Source organism: Corvus cornix, chromosome 2, assembly GCF_000738735.6.
Source record: "Corvus cornix cornix isolate S_Up_H32 chromosome 2, ASM73873v5, whole genome shotgun sequence".
NCBI lineage: Eukaryota > Metazoa > Chordata > Aves > Passeriformes > Corvidae > Corvus > Corvus cornix.
The window spans coordinates 43398841-43423000 of record NC_046333.1 but is presented as its reverse complement, the minus strand read 5'-3'; the positions used below and the strand labels follow the sequence as shown (position 1 = coordinate 43423000).

General features: G+C 36.7%; 1 protein-coding gene across 9 annotated transcripts in view; it reads right to left on the bottom strand.

The window, feature by feature from the left end:
* Positions 1-24160, bottom strand: part of TBC1D5 (TBC1 domain family member 5) — a 318486-nt gene that overhangs the window by 138775 nt on the left and 155551 nt on the right. For 5 of the 9 annotated variants that reach the window (XM_039571945.1, XM_039571951.1, XM_039571935.1 and 2 more), the window contains 5 exons: positions 18546-18612; positions 5616-5724; positions 3758-3847; positions 3582-3653; positions 1219-1286 (listed from right to left, as the gene is read on the bottom strand). In XM_039571945.1, the coding sequence (XP_039427879.1) occupies positions 1219-1286; positions 3582-3653; positions 3758-3847; positions 5616-5724; positions 18546-18612 (406 nt within the window). Of the gene's footprint in view, positions 1-1218; positions 1287-3581; positions 3654-3757; positions 3848-5615; positions 5725-17365; positions 17635-18545; positions 18613-24160 lie in introns of those variants that run through there. The other 4 variants (XM_039571910.1, XM_039571920.1, XM_019285667.2 and 1 more) reach the window with 1 other exon arrangement.

The following is a 24160-nucleotide window of genomic DNA, read 5'->3' as shown; positions in this document are numbered from 1 at the left end:
TATTGATGACACAATGTATACCACTATTGTTTCAAGTAGACATTATTTTGTGTAAATGCATAAATGAAAATTTCTTTACTGACTATTACTGATATTAGTGAATACTACTCTGCCATTTGCCACAGTGAGAGCCTCGACTTTGTGTGTGTATACATATATATTTAAGTAATAGTCTTACATCCACCATAACCTTCATACAACTTTTCAGTCTCCAATTATAGTTTAGATGCATATATATTTTAATCTTAGTACATCCTGAACTGCTTCCTTTAACAAACAAAAAATACCATCTGTTGTGAGAATGCACATGAAAGTATACTCAGACTTTAATTATACATCTCATGGCAAAATACATTCAAGAATGGGTCTAGGGACGGACATGTAAAATATTTGAAAACCAGACTGCAATGATTTCTTCTGCATGACTTGGTTCCTGTAAATGAAAATGTGTAAGCTTGGGATTTGTAAAATCTATGACTATCCTCACTTTTTTCAAGTTATAAGGACAAAAATTTGCAATATAGTAAAATTTCACCTGGTAGCAAACCAGTAGTTGAATTTAATTACATTTACGCATCACTCAATGTTTGCACTCTGAAAAAAAGTATTTTCAGTAACTGAGTGTTCTAACTCAAACAAGTTCCTAAACAGGAATGACCTAAGGGCCAAGAAGATGAAAACATAATCATAGTAATATCAGGACAAATTTTAAAAGGCATATATGACAAATAAAATTAGAATAGTGATAAACTTCTCTCAACTTCTATACATGAGTGACATTTCCCTTACTAATTTCAAACTGCTCTTTTATTATTGATTGTATTAAGTGTTGAGAATTAAGAAAGTAATCTGTTTGATCTTTCATTATGATCATAATTTATTTAAAAGACCTTTCAGTTTCTCTTACCTTCTCTTCGCTTCATACAGAAAACTACTTTAAATTTCACAAGTAGTACACCTCCTAATATCTTAATTTAGAAGAGCTTTTCTTCAATGATACCAATAAATCTCCAGGATTTAATGTTCAGCTAGATTGTCTCATTTTTTACTCCACGGAAGTTGTATTTTTATTCTTTTAATGTATGTTTCCACACATTCATGTTCAACAAACCTGACACTTACAGTAACCAAAGTCAAGAAAACACAATATAATGTATACCACATAAAAATGCAGGATATAAATTGATATATAGCAACTTCTCCTAAAGATCTACATACGTTCTCGTCACATCTTGTTCAATCATTGCTCGAAGCTCTTTATCCTGGAAAAATTTATTCCAAAGACTCTGAAATAAGGAAAAATAATTGTATGAAACCAAGACTTCTACTAATACTTCAGGCTTATAAACTACATCAGCAAAGTACTGTACAAATATTAACTAATTAATCCTCAACATTCCTGGTTGGTAGGTATATCAATATTTTATGGGAGATAAAGAATGTTGGTGACCAGCACAACATATCTGAGAAAGTCAGTTTAGATCAGAAATAAAAACATTCAAATTCCTGAATCCTTGTTCTAGGCTCATAGCATTTGCTCACTGGATGGCTGCAGGTTTGTGAGTTACTTGTTTGGGGTCCAGGAAGAGTATTTAGAATGGCAATGAAGTCAAACTTACCAGAACCAGCAACTCAACTGAAAAAAATTCAGTTGTTCACTCAAGAAAAAAGGTGTCTATCACTGGACTGTACCATGTTTCTCCTATGAATGTATGGAGTTTAACTGGAAGCTGCTGCAATATCCATAATAAGAAAGTGTTTGGAAGTAAGTGTATGATAATCATATGTCCATTATGAAAATGACATCATTCTAATCCACACTGAAGATCAAGACTGGCCATTCTATAAAATTCTGAAAGGGAAAGCCAGAGTATTTAAAGCTCACTGTCAAAATAAAAAATACTAAATACAAGAATTTGAAGTAGGTTTAGCTTCTTCTGTAGCTATGCTTATGACCATTTTCATCCTCTCTCTCGTTTCCATGCCTTGTTTACAAATACTTTGTAAAGCTAACCTGAAAGAAGTCAGAAAGTGCTGTTAATTGTATGCTCCAGAAAAAGTATTGGAAACTGTATTCTTTATTTAAAGGGATGGTAACTTGATCAAAATACAGATGGAGCAAAATCTGTAACAGTCTCCATGCAGGTAAGGTAAGTTTTCAGATAGCAGCAGCACCAGTGAATGAAATACAGTACAGAGTCTGTACAATACTTCCACAATTTCTTGCCTCCCTGTAAACAATTCTTTGCCATGGTGGTTTATGCTCCTCAGAAAGAAAAGAGAAAGCAAATTAATGCTGTCTATGGGGAGGTAAGTAAAATAACAAAACCCCATGTTAATTAGTTGCTATATTTGTGTTACAAAATGGGAAAAAACCTAAACTTCAAAAATATTTATATCTTTGACAATGTCTTACATACAGGGAGTACCTTTTTAACTCACAACTCTTTTCATGCAGCTACACCACATTTTGAAACTCCCCTGTCCCTGCTCCCACCCTGGCCCATCAGAACAGAGGAAGCAAACAGAAGCTGCATTGCAAAAAGGAAGGAAAAATCAGGACACTAAATGGGTGTAACATTAAGTCACAGCAGAGGCTCAAAGCACTTTGCTCTTCATTCCTATGTCTGATTTGGCCTGTGGCTTTGCTTTATAGATTAATCCCCTGCCACATACTCTGACATGTTAACCTCTGTCTTCTACATCCTAAAGACACCAGAGGCAGAAAGCAGGTTGGGCTACTGGGTATAATGACAAACTACAGCAGAAATGTTTTAAATCCTTTACATTTGACACAACTTTCTGTCCAGCTGGATGCAAGAATACTTTGATGACGTGCACAGTCATAACAGCTGCAGAGCTCTCTCCTTCTAAATTAAATAAGGAGCACAGTACCACACTGTAAATGAAGTACGGGCTTCTGTTTGTGGACAAAACAGGAGTAGTATCACCAAAGATAGCTGAGACAGACTTTTTGGCTGTAAATCTCTTAAATGCAGCCAAACATATTGTTTCCATGGCATTAAGTTATTTAATAAAATTGATAAAAAGAATTTTGATGGTAACAATGTAACATAATTAATAGAAAAGATTAAAGATATGTGCTATAAAATACTTAAAAGCTTTCCAGGTATAACAAAATGCTAGTAGAAAACCTTCCAAGGTTGAACAGTCTTCCAGAGGAGGCTACTTCAGTGTTCTGTTAACAGCATTCACTTCATATTGACTGTTTAAACACTCCTTAAACCAGAGCCATTTTATGGATAAAATGAAAACATACAGTGATGAAAAAGTGTATCAGTTAAAGAAAGGATATGCTGTGAAACTAATTGTAGTCCAGCACTGATTTTTTGTTTACCACAGCCTTTCCAGAGTTAAGCCCTGAAAAATCAAAATATCAACCCGGAAACGGGCATTTCTAGTTTTTCAGCAGAACCTGTCAAACAATTGTCAACACAAGTCAGTTTGGACATTTAGGAGCGAGATTTTAGCACCTGCCATTTTGCCTACTTCAGCAAGAACTCATTTGTCTTAGTATGAAAAAGATGAGAATTTTAGTAGCATGTGTTGGGTCAACTTACCCCCTCGTCCTGAGAGAGTGGGTTGTTGATTATCAGATCCTGCTGTCCTGCTTTCCGAGGGTTTGTAATGTGCTAGGTAAGAACAGGAAAAAACCAAAAAATCAAATCCTCTCCTGTTATATTATAAATATTAATATCTATGTCAAAGTATGAGAACCTATTTTGTACCAACTTACAATTTCTTTGATCTTACTGTAAGACGTTCTTAAGTCTGAAGTGGTTTTAATCCATTGGCTTCTATCTTGGGGTAGAACCTCCAGAAATAACTATTAGCAAAACAAAGTAAATGTAGTAAGTTTCATCAGTTTTACATAGCTTTTCATAGAAATCCTACCAGACAGCATAAACCACCCCAGAGAGAAAGAGAAAGCAAAGAGCTATAAAATATTCCTGGTTTTAGTGCTTTCTAGCCCATAAATAAGTAGCTAGAAACAACAGCAGTTCTACAGTGCAAAATTAAGCACTAAAGTCAACTGAAACCACAAACTCAAGCTTTGTAAACTGTTACAGCTTCAGTAAAGTTGATGGTGACTTCCAAGGCAGAAACAAAATGGAAAGAGGTTAAAAGAAATAAACAAAAATTGAAGCTATTTATGTAACACTGATGACCTAATGCAACGTGCTTAAAATGAACCACAAATGCAGAGCAGGAACTAAGCACTAAGGGATATATCCAATGTAAGACATGAAACATGCTCTAGAATTCTGCAAGACAGCTAAGAGGGTCAGTTTTGCAGGAAGTCCTTGAGAATGCCTACATCTCAGTTTTTTCATGTCTTTAAAAAGGGTTAGAAAGAAACATCCAGTGCAAAATACTATTTAATTGCATTTGAAACAAGGAAAAACCCCAGTATTTTCTTGCTTTTTCAGTGTTTTTATTTGCACATTGTGAAGTGTTAAGAAACAGTAATACTGACAAACAGAAGTACTGACAAACACAAAACATTCCTAAATTACTAAAAAACCCTTTAAAATTTCAGAACTTAACAACAGAGCCCTAATCCATATTGGGACACTCAAATGAACCCTGTCTATTTTCTGAAATAAAACCACTCCTTGATTTAATCAGTAGACAGTGAAGTACTCGATCCTTGTGTTAGTTCAGGGTTTTGAGTTATGGCCTCCTAACTTAGAGACTTAAAAAGAAGCAAACTGGTAAAAAAATGCAGGTGGCATATATTAATCTGGCTTGCTGAATAAAATATTTTCATTAACTTTAAATTAGTTCAACGCTACATACATTTCAAATTTCGAACGTTCACTTTCATTCATTTATATAAAGGACTATTTTGAATTTCCTTTTATAGGTCTCTGTGCCAAAATGACGGTTGCAAAATTCCAAGAGAGGTAATTTAAATTGATTAGTGTTAACACACAGTTAATTCTACTAGAAAAAATTTTCTCTACTATCAGAGTTAGTGCACAACAGAAGACTTGATGTCATTGCAACAAAATTTGTTTGGACTTTATCTAGCATCTCAGTATTATTGTGCTTTCTTTCTCTCTTCCTTCCCCTGCTACTTTAAAAAATACAGTAAGAGACTCCGAAGGAGCTGTTGTGCTTCCGGAAGACCTTGCTTCCCCCTCCATCCAGCCATTACAAGAGGGATTGGTCTTCATTTTCTCATTTCACTGGGAAAACCTGCTAGCAGAAGCATCAGACTGATTTTAAAGCAGTCCCAAATTCCACAAAACCATAATTTTTTTAGACAAACTTCCTTTCTATTTCCAGTGCATGACTTCCCTGCACAGATACTGAGAGAAGAGATGGCTCTGTGGCACTCAATTTTAAACATATCACCAGCACAAAGATACTCTTTCTTATGATTCTTTTGCTATTACCTGCTATTCAGCTTTAAAGCAACTCAATGTGGTTAGCAAATGTCCTATGAATTACAAAAATGAGTAGGAAAACATTGGGATGAAGTCTCTTGGAAAATTCATGATTCTTTGCATCAATAATCTTCCAGCGCATCAGGTAATGTGTTGATATATTGCAACCACAAACTGTAAATAAATATTTTCTCTTCTTACCTTCCAGCAAACACTACGGAACCTGCTGCTTCTCAGCTGCCCATTAATCCCCTTCAGCCGTATAGTTGCCAAGTAATTGTTGTTTACAAACAGTTCTTCCCATTCTTTACTGAAAAAGCAAAAGGAATGAACATTTAAACAAAAAAAGCCTTAGCTGATTTAAGGACTATACGACACTACACAATTTTGGATAAGCAGAGGAAAGGAACTTTTTAAAATGTATATATTTAGTTGTGTACCACTTCTAAACGCATGGCTGTTTTTTTGGACACATTTCTTCTTTGGATTTAATGAATATGTAGATCGCTATAATTATGCCAGCTACTGAAATTCATAATGTCTATGGAGGCTATTCCATTTCCTCTAAAATGTTGGTACTGCAGTTCAGTGAATAAACAAGAAAAATGAATATTAATATAAGCACATTCATGTTTCAGCTGTAGACAAAGAAGTACCTATTCCAAAAATATGCAACAGAAAAGTACACTGTTGACTGTATTAGCTCTTCACATGACGTATTTGCTTAAATGAACCTTCTTTTCTTCTTAATGTCAAGCTGGGCAGTTAAGCATCATAGAAGATGACTTTCCTTAACATTTAGTGCTATTTACTATTGAAATCACTCCTACTTCTTTCTACATGATCAGTTTTAAAATTTTAACAGGTGCTAGCAAATTTAAAAAAACATCAAAAAATTAAAAAGCCTCACTGTATAAACTGTTAAAGGCAAGCTTGAGTACCTTGCAGTACCTATGGCTGACTAGATAAACAACCTAAATATGCCTCCCAGGCATGCAGGCACCAGGGGCCTAACACCTGTGCCTCATTAATATACAAGTAAATCTGCTCTACTGGGAAACAATTGGAAATTAATTGTCCCAAACCATCTACTGAGTTTGAATAAAAGAATTAAACCTATATTTCCTGCAACTTCTACTGAAACGAATCTCAAGAACAGTGTAAGCCATCTGATAGTCTTCATAGCCCAAGACTTGCTCACAGACTTTCTGTAACCACTCTAAATTCCAAAGGGCAATTTCAAGGTAAAGAGCTGGGTTATGTGGAGGGAAATGTGTTTCAGATTTATTTTCAATGCATGTCCTTAAGGTGAACATCTCCTCCTCCCCCTGTCACATGGGAGACTATTACTTTTCCCTGGGAGACCAAATGAAACCAGGAAGAGAGAAACTACTATTATGACTCCAGGCTAAGATCTCACCACATTTACTTTGCTAAGGAGGGTCACAGAGTCGGTTATACTAAACACCAGCAAACTTTGGTTTTGCAAATTGCTCTAAATATATGCAAGATTAAGTTAGATAGTTTTCAGCCTTTTAAGCTGAGTTGGGAGAGTGAGGTTTTTAAAACTGAATTGTAAGATACAGTTGCTGAGAACTGTAGAGGAATGCACTTGGCAAGCCAGGAAATTATGGTCCTGTTCCTCTGTGACGGGAGCGAGCTCATGATCCATGCTGAGACCAAAAGTGCTGTGCTTGTGAATGTACCACCTTTCAGCTAGGACCATATTTCTGAAAAAAAAAAAAAACAAAAGGCATTTACTTCTGGATCTTGAGTATTAATTACTTTGAAAAGCGAAGGTATTCCAGATAAGAGCAAAGATGACTGCCACAGTGTTAGATTGCAGGGTTTAGGGCTGTCTTTAGCTTCTCCCAACTGCCAGTACCCCCAAAGTGATCAAAAGAGCAGCAAGTCATTCCAGTGGTGTGGGGCAACTTCTTTCACTCCTCTCACATCCCCCACTCTCCAAGTCAGAAAGACTATCTGGTCATTTTTGCCTCCCTGTCTCCCACACATCCTCACCTTCTGCAGGGAGCTGCCTACGATTGTTTACCATGATTCTGTCTCCTTTAAATACAACGTATGGTATATAGCAGACACAGCTTGAGAAAAATCTGGGCCTTTCTTTCACAGTCATTTATACTTCAGTAGCTACAGTATACTATGTCTATCTAAATAACCCTCCTGTTTCTATCACGTATAATATTCTTCATTTGCCATGGTAAATTTTGTAGCATCATTGGCCATGGTAACTCCTGCCAAGCTACCTCCCTAAGGTAGCTATGTTTTAAGAGTGACACATTCCCCTGTGCACACACAACAGGTCAGACTCTGAAGCTATTCACATTGTTCTGCAAGTGGATGACATTCCCACAATGTCTTTGAAAATGCCAATGTGTCAGCTGAGTTAGCAAAAGGTTTCAACCAGTGAAGAGAAAGAACAGGGAGGAAAGAAACTCTTCAGGTTATTTTTCTCACCAGCTGCTGGAAGTGATTGCTACACAGTAAGAAAGTAATTTCAACACTTCTGAAATTGTATTAGTGCAGATATTATGCCTTTCTTTTTTTTTTTTTTTTTTTAATGTAATGCAATTCTGAACACGTTTTGAACCAAATTACTTTTAAAACCGCCAAAAGAAATTTGGCAAGATCATATCTCCTCTGCATTGCCGGTTGGCTGCTGGGATCACAAAAAAAAAAGTTATAAGCAACTGAAAAAGAAATTACTTGGAAGCTGGAATCTGCTTCAGTTCTAGTAAAGCTGAATGATATTTAAAATCCTTTCTGAACAGCATCCACTAATTCATTTCTCAACTATTTTGAATGAAGACTAATAAATTAAGCTTTACAATTCTAGAGACTGTTTTAATAGTGGTAACACTTCATAATATCAACAAGCAATCAATTCTAAAAAGATAACATTTAAAATTATATAGCCCTACTATGTAAAATAATACCTAAGAGCCTTGTTAACCCAAGATTGCAGAAAACCCATTGGACAACATGAAACAAGCAATGAAGATTGGAACTGAAGTCTACCACATCCCATTTGCTTCACTGAAGTGAAGGACTTCAAGAGCTAATTGGAACCACCTAAACTATGAACAAGAACATGCACTTAATCAAACTAGAAAATTAAATGCATAATCCTGTGTTATACCACCTTTAGACAGTTAAAGGCTAATGTCAATGTTAATGTTTTCTGGTTATTTTGTAAATATTTTTCATTTTAGATTCTAATTTGAGTATCCTGTCTAATGCACTATTGTGCATGTTGTAAAGTCTTCATAATAATAATAATAAATACATATAATATAAGACTTGAATAAGAAAGAAATTATTGGCGTAATATTTCTTTAAGAAACTTAATTTCACATGCGTTATCTCTGCAGTAACTGTCCAATGTGAAATATCTACTGGCATGAGTCAGGGACAGTTGCTTTACTTCAAGCGGGAAAAGTGCTCAATATGTATGAAAGAAAAAGCAGGCAAATCAATGAAGAGAGTCATTCTGCAAGATTTGTTCATAGTTCTCATAGTTCTCATCTGTTCCTTTCCATCTTTTGAAACATACACTTATGTCATAACCACAAGAGTTTAAATCTCTCTGCCAAAGAATTTTATACTGGGGTCTGCTCTAATACACACACTTTCTTTCTTGTAAGAAATGAGGCTGACCTCTGAGCAAATCATACATAATCTATTCTTCTTTCTTTTCAACAGGACATGATTCGTGGGTGTGATTCTTGTTAAGACAATTACAAGCATCATATTTTCAGATACAGAAGCCTAAAGTTTGGAACAGAAGTGTTCCTCTTAGTCGACTGTTAGTAGAGAGCACAACAAGCAGGACTTTACACCAGGAAGTCTAACTAAAATTTTACATGCACTTAAATAACATTTTTGAAAAGGTATGTGAACCTCTAAGGTCTAACATCTTAGTAAAAGTCACTGGAATCTCACTTGTGCTCAGCTATAGAGGAACGAGCAACTATAAACACTTCCAGAATGCAGGACATCAATAACGTAATGAGTCGCCTAGGAAATAACTCTGAAATTCAAATAGTTCCAAGAGCTTTATTGAGACAACATTGAGCTGGTGCGTGTTGGGGAGAGTTTCTTCCACTGATAGGCAGAAGCAGAACACCTGCCTCTGGCTCTGTTGCTAAATTTCGATTTGCAGCATAATGGTAAAACCAGTACATCAAGCATAGATATGCAGGAGAATGCAATGGTAGCCCATTAAAGCTCCTTGCAAAATAAAGACTCCTTTGAGGAAGAAGAGGAAGAAATACAGTTGAAGGAGACTGGTATACCACAGACAGCAATCACTGCTACTCAGCTTCTGCATTTGCTGATTTAGAGGATAAAGCTGGTAAATTGTATGAATGCAGATCCTGACAAAGTCTAAAACTAGCGTAAGAAGTATTTTCGTTACTATCATGTTCAGACAACACCAAAACTCTGTGGAAGACATTAAAACCCATAGAAACGTAAAAATGTGAAGAAGCTCATGGAACTACCATCTACGTCACTGAAAAAGGGCAAAAGATTCAGTTCTGGGACTACAGGGACTCAGACCTACCAGGTAAATATTACTGTCCATAATTCACTTTCAGGTGAAACTGCAGTTAAAGAAACCAGTATCTACCAGGTCATCAGACAGTGCGTATCATTATTTCGACTTGCGCATTTTTGAAATATTTCATGCAAAGTTTTGAAATCCCTTTTTTTTCTTGTGTCCTTGCTAAAACAAGACCAAATTGATATTGACAATAACATTTAGATAACAAAGAATACTCCTCAGTGTATGGAAGAATACTGCTATACTACTGAAAGGTATGAACATTTGCATACATATTTAAGATTTCAATCTAAATCTCAAGCTTATTCCATCCTCTAGACCAATATTAAAGGATAAAACAGATAGCCTCAGAGAGATCCAAAGAAAATTCTTGAGCAGTGCTGCCAGTACTGGCAAAAATCATCTTAAAACAATGGCATGTGTGCTTCCAGAAAAGCCAATTTCACATTTTCATTCTGGTTTTCATCTTCAGAATGTGCTTTTTAAAATGTTGAGACCCAACTCGGCTCCTCAGGGGCACTCAGTGAAGCAATAAGCTACTGAACAGGCCATCAGAAAGAAAACCAATTCTCAAATTATTGTGTCATATGTTTTGCAATATGAGATCTTTATCGATAGGAACATTCAAGTATCTATATTTGAATATTTAAACAGAGGCAAAAATTCCTTTCAAACATACTGCTTAAATCCAAGAAACATGCATAGTTTGTATTATTTATTACGCCATAAAATCAACAGTTGAGAAAAAAGTGAGGCAACTGCCAGGAATGTAATAAAGACAGAGTTAATTCTATAAAAGCAGAGGAAAAAAAACCCAATTGAAAGGTAGTATCAAGTAATAAGGAGCAGAGTTTCTAAACAACATTTCTGAAACATACAGATTTTTATTTGCTACCCTGAAAATCCACTTGACAGCTTTAATGTGAAGGCTTATCAGTCTGCTTGGAAAATATATGTATTTTCCTCTGTTTCTCAAAGTCCTGCCTCAGGATACGTAGCAGAGCTAACAGCCATGTAAGTGTGAATATGCATGGCTGTGTTGCTGGGAGGCTGCACATTCAAAGGGCATATTTTTCTAAACAGTTCAGGTTTCATCAACTTCTGGCTGACATACAGTTAAAAAGGTTTGCATGAAGAAAGGTAAAATCACTTTCTTAAGGCAAACATTCCAGCAAATAAAGTTATTAGTTAGCTATGCTCTTTAAGCTACCAGTGTGCGCATAGCACAGTGCAGGGAACTGAAACAAGGCTGCACTGGCAGCAGGATGCTTTGCCAGCACCCTTCCTAATAGCACTGACGCAGAACCCCAAGATATCTTTCTCCATATTCCAAATTGTCCACTTTGCCTTGGCAGTTCTCAGCCAAAGAGCCAAGTTTGGCCTTTGGAGAGTGGATAATTTCCAACCCTTTAACACTTTAGCTTTCATAGAAGAATTCTTGTTACAGCCATTTCAAAGTCTAAGTTTCACCAGCACATTTTCCTCTACATACATTTATAGAATGCTGAGACAAAATGTAGATATTATGTTCAATTATTTTTATTTTTATATTGTAACTGAATTTGCCAGTTGCAGGGTCAAAGCTTTCTAGTTTAAATCCCCCAGTGCCTTTGAAATCCTTTGCATGTACATCTAGAACATTTATTTTCTACTTCTCCTGACTATAGTTTCTTCCTGCTGTTTTACCCTTCACTAGCTCATACTCACAGCTAAGCAGAGCTCTGTGAATTGTGTGTGTTCACATGCATGCAGCCTTGTTACAGAAACAGACGTGCATTCATTAAGAAACTGAAAAGGTAAGACTTTCCTGTAGAACACAAGTTAAATCTACAGCTCTACAAATCATGCAACTAAAAACGAGATGTAATTGTGCCTCCTGATACTCAGATGGAACCTCATGTGCTTCTGTCTGTGCCCATTAGCTCTGATCTTATTGCTGGGTGTCACTGAAAAGAGCCTGTCTCTGTGTCCCTTCTACCCTGCACTCAGATACTCACAGACTTTGAAAAGATGTCCCAAGCCTTCTCTTTTCCAGGTTGAACAGTCCCACCTCTCTCAGTATTTCCTCACAGAAGAGCTGCTTCAGTTCCTTCACCACCATAGCAGCCCTTTGCTGGCCACTCTCCAGCACGCCCATGTCTTTCTTGTAATGGGGAGCCCAGCACTGGACACAGCATTCCAGGTATGGATTACAGGGGAAGGATTACTAACTCTGATCTGCTGGCAGCACTGCTCCTAATGCATCCCAGGATACTATTAGCTTTCTTTGCTGCAAGGGAGCATTGGTGGCTCATGTTCAAACTGATGCCTGCCAGGACCCCCAGGTCCTTTTTCCAGGCCCCTGCATATTATCTACGTCTCCACCTTCCCTGGGGTCAGGGTAAGGCTAATTGGCCTAGTTCCCTGCATCTTCCTTCTGACCCTTCCTGAAGAAAAGAGTGAAATTTGCTTCCCTCCTGTCCTCAGAAACACCTCCCAATTGCCATGAAAGTTTGAAGATTACTGAGAGTGGAAAAGTAAAAGAAATTCATAATGAAAACCACTTAAAACATTAGTAAGGGAAAATACAGCATCAGTTGATTATGGTGTCAGTGGTACATATGCCAATTTTCAAATACAACAGAATAAATGAAGAGTGAACTAAAATTTTCACTTGCTTTCCATGGACTTTAGAAATTACCATTCTCTCTTCCATGGTCTCTCTTCATGTATTAAGTCTTTCCTTCTTGCAACCAATCCATAAAAAAAGCATTCTACCAATGAAAGATGTTGGTAACTCAATCCTTCCTTTCTGATTCTCTGTCACAAGCATCTCAAGTTTCAAGTAAATTTCCTAAATTTACTTTTCCCTATTACATTGCATAAAACCAGAAAGCAAGTCTGTATTACCATTTCTATGTCTTTAGAAAGTAATATAATTTCCCTGGAAAAGTTAAAAAATCCACCATTTATATGTGTTGAAATGTTTGTATCTTAGAAAAAGCATACTGAATATAGGTTTTCAGTTCCTTAATGACAATTTATTCTTCCACGTCTTATGATATCCTTCACCAATTCCTTATAGGACACCAGGCAAGGAATGTAGCAAGGATCCGCTATGGAAGGAAGAAGTAAATAACAGAAATTTGACAAGACAGAGATGGAAATTATATCAATCTCCTTAAACTGAAAGAAAAGGAAAGCAATTTTAAAAGAATTCAGAGAAAATCAGAAATCTTCCAAGCTCTCAACAGGTATGACAGTGATCTCCCTGGATTTGGAGGAAAAAAAACCTGTTGGAGGAAACCTTTGATCAGTGCAGCCACTTTCTCTTGATGGAAAAAGGAGATTTGCAAGATGGAATTCCTAACAACATCACAAACATGGACAAAATGAGAGCACTGGCACAGACTACCACATCCAGAGAAAGATTCTTAGCACATTATGAAGACAATCTTTCAGAGGAATCACTAAATTCAAGGACAGAGTTTACATGCTCTCAGACAAAATTACCTCATACTGAAAAGCCCTCTTTGCATATAAATGGCATCAACGGGAACAGCATCTAGCAAATGGCTTAGGCTAAGACAAAATAAACATGGATGCCAGTTTTACTACTTCCTTGTGGAAAGAGAGGAAGGATGCAAGTGCTGTAAACTCTCCTTGCGGAGTGGAGGGGCAGTGACAACTTCACTGCATTGCTTTCTGTACCCAATTTTTCTTACTGCAAAATTATCGAAAAACCCATAGAAACAAGCTTGTTCTTTACATCTCTTGATTATGCGTGGACATACAGTGAACAAAGTCAGGAAAAATAAGATTATAATTGCACAGGGGTGGCTTGAAATTAAAACAATAAAGTAACATCATCTGTGTATGAACAAGACTAGATAGGCTTGTGTAGATGGAAAAGGGCTGCCTCCTAATAGATTTAAGACAAAGTTGTCCATAGGGTGAAGGTATGTAAGTTGCATACATGTTCACAGTATATTTAACATGTAAGGACAGAGGCTATGTAACCACTTCTGGCTCAACTGCCAAGAAAAGCCACAGGTCAAAGAGGAACCAAACTGGTTTCAGCACCACTTTTGGACGCGGGAAGAACCAAGGAGGAACACCTTGCACTCCTTGCCATCTTTCTTCTGCACGCTCAGTGTCAGCCCTGTTGGCTGGCACACAAGAAACGCCTCAGCCAGCAGGACCACATTGCCTTTTTGCAGCAAGGAAGGAAACATCTGGTAAGCAGAAGCTGTAAGAAGTCAGGGGGAGAAAATGGAATACAAAAGTCTTTCTCATACTAGATCTTCTGCCTGTTTGAAATATGAGCAGAAGAAGGAATACACCTTGTCTACACAACCCACAACTTTGAGCAATCATCATTTGTCATGGAGTTTAAGCCACAGAGGAAAGAACTTTATCTTGACACATGGGGTAAAAATTAAACTTATATATATGTGCAGAGATGTATTAAGAAATTATCCAACACAGCAGTCATGGGTCTCTGAATCATAAAGTAAGTTAACAACACAAGTATGAAAAGTATGAGCTTTTTTAAAGCTATATATTTATTAGAAGCAGTATTAATGTATGAATCCACCTTGAAAGAAAATAAGTGTCCTTGAGATGTTAGATTCTATCAGCCAAATTGAATGTCTGCATCAATGGCTCTCCCTAAAAGTCATAATTAGGTCATTAAAATATATTTAGAAAAATAGCCTGTAAAATAAAGTTAAAAAATACTCACCTTCATTTTATTTCATAGGTCACTGTTATACCATCTAATAAGATAATTAAAAACATGCAAGCAGCTGGTACTGAGGCTAAACAGATTAATGTAATAGTCTGTAGTCATATGTGCTGGCAAGGGGTTCACCTCTTTGGCGAGGAGAAGGTCAGCTGCCCTTGGGAAAGGAGGAGAAAGAGTATTTCTACTTTCCAGTGGCACTGCATTGCAGATACTGAAACTAAAGACCCACATCTATTTTTCTTCTCCTTTTGGTGAAGTCCAGCCCATTTCCATCCAGAAAAGGCTTTAACCATAGCAGTAAAATAATACAGTAGAGCAGAGCTCAAATATTTTCCTTAAGTTTCTTGCATTTTAAAGCTGAAAGTTACTGTATATTTAAATCCTTGCTCAAATGTTTCTAATAGTGAACTTCTAATTTTGATGACATGGTTCTAGGAAGTAATTTTCATAATTTCTTATTAGCAAAGCTTCTTCCCAAGTACACAAAGAATACTTCCATCAGGGCCTGAAGACCAACGAGAAAATTCTCTGTGACCTGACAGGACAGATTCACAAACTCAAAGAATATTTAGAAATATATGCCAATCACATGTGCTTTTCACTTAAATTACTTACAAACTTTATGACCTGAAGGGCAATGCTCACTATCTGAACACATGCAGCATTAAAAACAGAGACAACTAGTATCGATCAACACAAGCAACAGTCACAAACTCTAAGGTGACACCTTCATGTTAAAAATAAAACCATACAAATAGTTCTGGAGCATCATAAATATATCAAAGGATAATGATATGTCATCCTTTAGTAACACACACACTTGGAGTCTTGTACTGAATAGTGACAAACTGTCCTTTAAAGCAGAAAATGTGGGAATTGAGCAACCTCTCCTGGGGTTTATTTTTTATTGTGGTATAACCAATATGTTTTTAAGACCACTTCAATAACAAAACTTATTAATATTCAAATATTTTTTGAGTCATCTCTTCTCCTAATTAAATTGTAAAAGCCAATTACTTATAAAATAGAAAACAACTTTTGTTTCAGCAGAAATTTTCAATAGAATTTTTCATGTATCAACCTTCTGCATGCATGACATCTACCATGATCCAAAGATGCCTTTGCCTCTTTTAGGGCAAAATTTCACTAGCTGGTCTTTTTAAAGTATGATAGACTGAAACACATTGGGTAAACAAGACTATCATTAGTTTTGCCAAATTACTAACTTACTAAAACAATAATCCTTGACAGTATCCTAAAGTAAGTCAAAATCTCTAATGAGTCCTTAAAGAAATAACAACCATATAGCAATTTTACCTTTCAAGGTAGTTCAGGATTCACTTTTCATCTTTCGTAAGGTATTAGATGCTCATTTTTACTTAACATGCAGTCCAGAACTATAACTATCAAAACAATATTCAACCCAACCATCAGATTTACAGCCAGTAATATGATAGGAATTACTTGCCACTGCACAAAAAATATACATTTCACACCTGAAACACTACTGCTAAATAACAGGGATAGCTTGCCATCTATGAAAAGTCAGAGGTTACTTTCATATATGTGCATAGATATACACCTCCCCAAATCACATACACGCATATATAGCTTTTTTATTATCTTGCCTTTAATTATATCAATAATACTTTGGCAATGATCTATGGGACCCCTCTGAAAAGATTAATTAACTTCAGTTTTCTAAGTTGGGCTGTAATCCTCTCTGACAGAATACGACTATTATTCAGTGGAACTTGTAGCCAATGTTGTATTTACTATATGCACTTTGGACTAAGGAATATAGAGATACAAAGATCAGTTTAATCTCCACTTAATCTGTGAAGCATTAAAGAGTCACTAAGGTTTAGGCTGATTTAGGTAAAAGATACCATGCTCTGTCCTCCCACTTATTTGTAGCTGTCCATGCTAGCTACATTTCCTGCATTGGCACTGATTCCATGGGAAGTTTTGGCAGGAGGATACTGCAAGTGAAGTGATCAGAAAGGTCTCCCTCTGAAGAATGAACAGGTTGGGCTGGGTTAGCTCCCTGGACTAGCTCCCTGAGAGATGAGTGCTACTGCCTGAGTGGAGCAGGGGTGAGAAGAAGGGCTCAACCCCAGCTCCACAGCTTACACTCTCATGGAACCAGAGCCCAGATAAAGCTGGCTGCTTCTTCTTCAAGTGTTACCACTTGGCAGATACAACAGCTGGTGCTCTTGAGTTGATGACTTTCAGGAATAAGTGTCCTGGCCTTAATGGTAGAGAGCTCTCAGCTTTCTTTTGCTGCTCTGGTTAAATTCTGTCTTGCCTATTTTTGAGAAATTGCTGTGGTCTCTGTATCTACATATGCTTCTCACCTAAAAAACATGAAGATTATCCTGGGTGGTATTTTTCAGCCCTTCTTTTAACTTAGACAGTATGTTGCATGCAGAAAATACAAATATGACAAGAAACAGAGTCATGCAGAACCCTAAAATGGATCTTCTAATATATTTTATCAAAGTGAATAAGCTAACTACCCTACGTGTTTTATATCATTACGAAGTAAGTTTCATTAGAGTTGACTTACTAAGATACAGAAAATTGGCAGGGTACCTAAATCAACCCTCCCCAGTCCCACTGTGTCCCTGCAGGCACAACCTTTTTTCCAACCTTGCTCTCAGTCCAGAAGCTTCCTCTGGGTGTTTGAATCGCAGCAAACTCTTTGCTGTTCCCTCTCGGTCCTTACAAAAAGTCTTTCTTTTCAACATCCTCAAGACCAGGCTGTTTGCTCCTTGCTCTCCTCGGCAATCTCTCTGTCTCCAGACTGCAACAGGTTCTCCAGCATTGTGTCCCTCCCTGCCACCCCATGCCCGAGGCTCCCTGTGACCAGCACAGCTCACTGTCTGCACCATGGTGCAACACTCCCCACCCAGCCGGCTGCAACCCGGACAAGGCGACCAGGCAGGTTCCTCCTGCCTGCCTGCACCTCTTTGAAGCACGGATTCCAGCAGAGTACAAACCGAAAAAAATCCCAACCAATACAGTCCACTAAATGATTCCAAAATAATCATGTGGTAAGCTTGTTTTGTTTTATCATACTTAAACATGAAAATCAGATGTAATCCTTCTGGTTAGCACAAATCATACTATTAATTTATTAGTCACAAGGACAAAGATTTTTTTGTAGCAGAGGCAGTATTTTGCAGGGTGAAAGATGAAAGATACACCTGCTGATTAGCTTTCTGTGCTTTCAAGCACAAGACACCCTCTGGTATGTACCCAAGCAAGATTCAAGCTCAATGATATTGCTGAAAAAAGTTTCTTTAACTGCTGCTTACTGCCAACAAATTGAAATATTATTTTGCTGTCAAATAATCTCAAATGTTACTAATCCTGGCTTTGTTTTTTCACACAAAATAATGAGGAAATACAGTTCCATGTGGTCCATAGATCAAGCTACTTTGGAGAAGATCAAAAAGGTTTTCACTGGTGAGTTGAATATTTCAACATTTAGCTTAGTTGCTGTGAGCTTACTTTATTGCATACTTTGGAGGAAAAAACCTGCAAAAAACAACCTTAAAAATGTTTAGACTTACAAATATCTTGTACTTTCATTAGTTAAGCATTTTGAACAACTTTCTAAAAAAAAAAGTAATCCAGAAAACAAATTTCCAGATAATTTCTTAATCAAATCCTTCCTGTTCTTTAGTTCACTGACTTTCATTTAGATTGCACAATCCTCCTAAAGTAGGACCTGTTCTTTTGCTTTAAATAGATTATGCTTCTTATTATAATCAACTTCCCAAAAATTAGAAAATAAATATAAAAAATTACCAACCTGTAAGAAATAAAAGTTCCATCTGATTCTGAGGTGTGGGGTGTGCTTCCATTTTCATTTGATCCTCCTAATATAAAAATAAGAGAAAACATCTTTGTTGTAAGAAAAACAAATGTTGATGATAACTGCAACTGATTTTACCATATATGGTAACTTTAGTTATAACAAAACTCACCTAAAACTTACATAGACAAATCTCAACTTTAACTCTTCAAATTCTTACAGGTATCTTAACTAGCCTCCGTGTTCAAACTGGAGTCGGAATGTTCTGAAAATCTGATACTTAATTTCACTTAAAGTTTTGATTGAGGCCCTTCTCAAATTATTAAACACAGTTTAACTAGTCTAAGGTTACAGAAGTACACCATATAAGTAGACAAGCTGGATTTTACCAACATTAAGTAAAAAAATGTAAAAGTTCATCTGTTTTGTAAAAAATTCTGAGTTGAATTTGTGATACCAGGGTTTTTTTGTCATAGGATAAGTTCAAAACTTCTCTGAAAGAACCTATTAAGACATCCGCCAAACATCTTGTTTTACGTCCCGTGGGCTGGTGATACATAGAACAATAATGTTACCAGAAACCAAGGATTACAAGGAAATTTTCCTCTCTATAACGACTTCTATTGAAAGACTGCTAAAAGCCAGGAGTCATGTATTTACTCTTGTCCTGTTTTATACTGTTTATTCTTGCCCTGTAATTTAGCTTGATAGTTCTTCTATGTCCCTGTGTGCCTCCTTAGTTAATTTACAGGTAGCACTGCACACCTCTGATCTGTGTTCTGCTGACTGAAATCAAGTTCTTGCAGTCTTTTTTCTAAATGATGCTTTGTATTCCCTGTGTTCTTTAACTCAGTCCTTCTTACATATGGGAAAGAAGGGACAGGAGCTGTAGACAGCATACTAGAAGTTTAGACAGTTGATAATTTGGACAGTGGTTTTCTTCTCTATCAAACAAATCTTGCTCGATACAGTCAACTGTCGTGCCACTCCATCCTGCAGTTTCACAGCCATCCTTAACCAACATGCCTACACACTTACTCTCCACTTTTTATTTACAGAGAGAAGTTTGCAGTTTACACTAAAAATTCTTGCTAGTGCAATACTGTAGTTCACACAATGTCATGCTGTTTGTAGTCCTCTTTTCTTCAGAAACAACCAGTCCTACCTGAACACTCTATTTGTGCTTGCACTAGATATTACCTTCAAATAATTTTACTTAATAAAAGGCTATCAGCTCTTGTTCTGTGGCAAGACAATAAATGAAAATATTGGATAAGACTGGTTCAACCCCAAGCTTCACTAAAAATAATTCATTAAAATCTGCATTTCTCTATTTATCCTAAAACTACTGTACTTCACTAATCCCCATCCTTTTTATTTCACATAATCTCCTGTGACACTACATCAGATGCTTTATTGAGGTCCAGATAGACTTAATGCATTTCCTGAACATATATTTTGACAAGCAAGCAGGTTAGTTGGCCACAATCTCCCATTTAACACAAAACCCCTACAATAAAGGTTATGCCATTTGCTTTACTTTTCTCTCTTACTTCTTTCTTAAAAGCTTTTCTAAAGCATAGATGATGGTCAGCCCATGCAGGTGCTTTGCTATCACCTTTCTTTTCCCTGTTAATCTAGGTACAGGTACCTATTTTTTTATTTTGTATTTCCACTCATCAGCCATGAACTAAAATAGTAAAAAATTGTTTCATGCAGCAGCATTCATCGGTATTCTTGAAAGACATTTACTCTGCAAGTCAGATCCTTTAATCTCTATTAACTCTGCTAATTTACAGTATCCACCCAACACTCCCGTTTATTTTATTGATTTATTTTCAGGCCTTTGCCTGAAATTCTATTTTTACTGAAAATTATTTTTCCTTTTCAGATCATACCTGGATTACATTTAGTATCATTTGACCATTCACACTGGAGAATGGTTCTAATTTTCTTCCCTAGAAAGCTTCTTTCCATAATCAAGTAATATTTTCTTGTTTATTTAAATTCTCATCTTATGGTCTAACTCAACTTAATTTTTGCTATTTGTCGCTACAACCCCGTACTTTCTGATATCCAGGATGTGGCCTTCTCTGCAGATCAAGCTGTTTTTCTGTTTCTTTGAGGATCTCTGCTTATTCTAGACATTCCTTAAAAAAACACTTAATCATTCACTTTGGCATAGAACTTCCAAGTGTTTCTTTTCTTGTCTAATTTGGAATGCAGGGGTTTTTATTAACTTTTGCACCTTTGTCTAAAATAAATCCCAAACCTCTACTACATCTTAGTCTAAAATCATTCAGTCCAGTTGATTTCACTAATTAGCTCTCTCAATTTATTTTGAAAATGGAAATCCTACTTAATCAATCTGCTTTTTGTTTACTAAATTTAACTAAATTAACAACACCAGATATTTCATCCAGGAGCCGACCCTCCCATTATTAATAACCATCTGTTCATTTTTTTTTCTCATATCTTGTAAAATAGTGTCCCATATTGGGACAATTTTCAGTAATACGCTTTTTCATATATTACCGATCTCCACATCTGATCCTGAGCATTCAGACAAATGACTGAACTATGTTCAGTCTCTGTTAAAGCCATATGGCCAGGTGCAGTGGTATTGGGCAATGGCTACAGGGACACAGCACATCAAAATGGGTCCTGAATGCACTACTGCACTTTATTTGTACTTAAACAACTCCTAAGCATTTGCCTACCAGACTAGTGAGGTTGAAAAAGAAAACTCATTCACAATGCTAAGTTGATATACTGAAAAAACATGTCTTTTCAAGAATAGCAACATAATCCTCCTCCTTCCTGAAGAATGAACTTTAAGACTATCTCAAAAAATGCATGGACTTTATGAGCTTTCAACAAAACCATTAGCCCTGCTCAAAGAGTGAACAGGACATTGCAAAGATAACAAGGATAATAGTTGTTCTCTCACCAGGATCCCCACAGTTGTTGGGATCCTGGGTCTCCTACATCCACTGAGGTGTTCTTCACAAACTACTCTAAGTGTAGCTTGCTTTTTTCTGAATACAATAATTTCCTTTATTTAATGACCGCCAAAATACTTTAGCACTTTTAATTGTATACCCATCATTAATAAATCTCATAATCATACAAGTTACTGTTTGGGCACTTTTTTGCAAGCTGCTTTTGCTGCTTCATCATGTCATTAGTAGCAGCTCCCAAAATTGGATAGGGCTAGGTGTATTCAGCTCTCAAACCCAGGATTTAGTGGAACAGACCCTTCTGTGATTGCTCCCTTGCTCTACCCCTTTAAGATGGGTATGTCTGTTATGGCACCTTGAAAGATGATTAAGACGTCTTTCACTGAAAGTGATAAAAATCATAAAGCAAAGAGCAAAGTATTCATTTTCTTAACAGAAGACTCCCTAAATTTTACCTAGTTTAAACCAAAAGGCTTTTTAGCAAATCCTATTAAGTTTCCATAGTTAGTGATATAGAGGACAAATGAGACTGCTGCTTCACTAAGTAATGACATTAAGCTGTGGGAATCCATGCCCTGGGTCACCTCTCCTCAGGAAAGTTCCAGTTACGCCTCCTGAAAGATACAGTGAACTCTCAGTAGAACAGATCTATTACTTCTATCTTCTTCACTGATAATGACCCAAATTTCTGGTAAAATGGGGATGTGTACTGAACAGTTAGGAACAGAAGATTCATGATGCTCATAACAAAAACTGTAGTCTCCTTTAAAAAATTGATTCAGTATTATCCTAATATTTAGTTTCTTTCTGAAACTCAGTTATGGGAAGAAGGGTTTTGCTTAAGAAACAGAGGATACTCTACTAACCCTGCTATGCACCTTCTGAAAAGCTTTCCTAACTTCAAATGCACAAGCTGGGGGAAAAAAGGTAAAATAAATCCTGTCACACTTTCAGAGAAAAGAGAAGGGAAACGAGCAATACTGTAACAAGCATCTGTATCAAAGTAAGTATGGCTTTCAGCACTAGAGCAGTTACTGGTTTTAATACAATAATAAAATAAGGCTGCATCCTTCCAAAGGGACTGAAAATTACTTGGTTTGCTGCTTCTTTAACTGAGCAACTCCCTCCCCTGGGAATGAAAACTCTCCGAAATTGCCCCATTTCAGCAAGGTCTGTTCTTGTGCACAGAGACCAACAGCTAAAGGGAGCTGGGCCCTGGGTAGCTGGGACCTGACACTACTGGACACAACTGGAGGCAGTTATAAGACAAGTTGTGTAACTCAAAATTGACACTTTTACTAACTAATCAAAAAAGAACATTTCAAATGCAGGCTTCTTTAGACTTCTGAGATGCATGGAGAAGGATTTGCAAACGGTACACTTGCTAGGGTACTAGATTCACCCAGAACACATGGGCTTGTCACTTGCAGTAACTGTTTTCTTGCCAAGAACATATTTGAGATTATAGGCATAGCATAAAATGGGAGAAACCAGAATAAGGAAGCTGCGAAATACACTTCCTGAAGATTATCTGAAAACTATGTGTAGAAATTGTAACAAGGAGAAGCCCAATTAAAACTTGCATGCTACTTTCTTTTAACGGTGATAGAATCACAGAACTATTTAGGTTGAAAAAGACTTGTAACATCATCAAGCCTTAACACTAACCCAGCACTGCCAAGTCCAGCATTCAACCATGTCCCCAGGTGCCACATCTTTAAAAAAACCAGATGTCTTTTAAATACCTCCAGGGATGGTGACTCAACTGATAGGGTATTTTCTCACAGAAGAGCTTTTTCAAGGTGCAGTGCACAGCTTCCACTTCAGATAATAAGAAGAAACTGGACAGCATTTCAAAGCCCCAATTCACAGGTGGGAAGACACTCTGGGTATGCTCCAGGCACAATGAACACTGAGCTTAAGCATGTACTCAGCAAGAGTAAAAAAGCATGTGAAGAATGATGTAGGGATCAGACATTTCTCCCTCAACTCTTTCATTACATCTTGAAAACAGCTATTTCCCATGAGAAGTAAAAATTCAGCACTGGACTTCTTATGGAGAAGGCATGGGATACTGTTATAACCAGCTCCAAGTCAACAAAGACAAGAAGCTTGAGTGACATGGCCTTGCTTGATGGCTGCACTCCTAACTTAAAAAATAATCAAACTATTTTTGTTTCTTTTGAAAATATACTTTGATACTGAAGAATTGTCTTCAAATATATACATATTTCTGCATGCATGCATACACACACATATGCATGTCTGTATGTGAGCACACGTGTATTTATATAGTGCAAACCAATTTACCAATCTTGTGTCAGCTATGAAAGGGTTTTATGGCTGGCAGTTTAGGAATTTGTGATAAAATGATCCTATTTAAGTGACCGAACTGTGCATTTCCCTGCTTACAAGTGTCATAATGGAGACAGATCCTTCTGACCTGTTTGCACTCTGCTTAATGTTTTTCTTTGTATTCTAATCAGGGGTTAAAATGTTGTTAAAACACAAAATTTATTTAACAGTTGTGAAAATTTAAGTTGATATAAACACTCGATCATTAATGCAGTGTTTTATGATTAGAGACAAGTCAAATTTTAACACAAATCTATGCTTGCAGTCTAAGGTTGTCAATTCTTATAACACGACTTC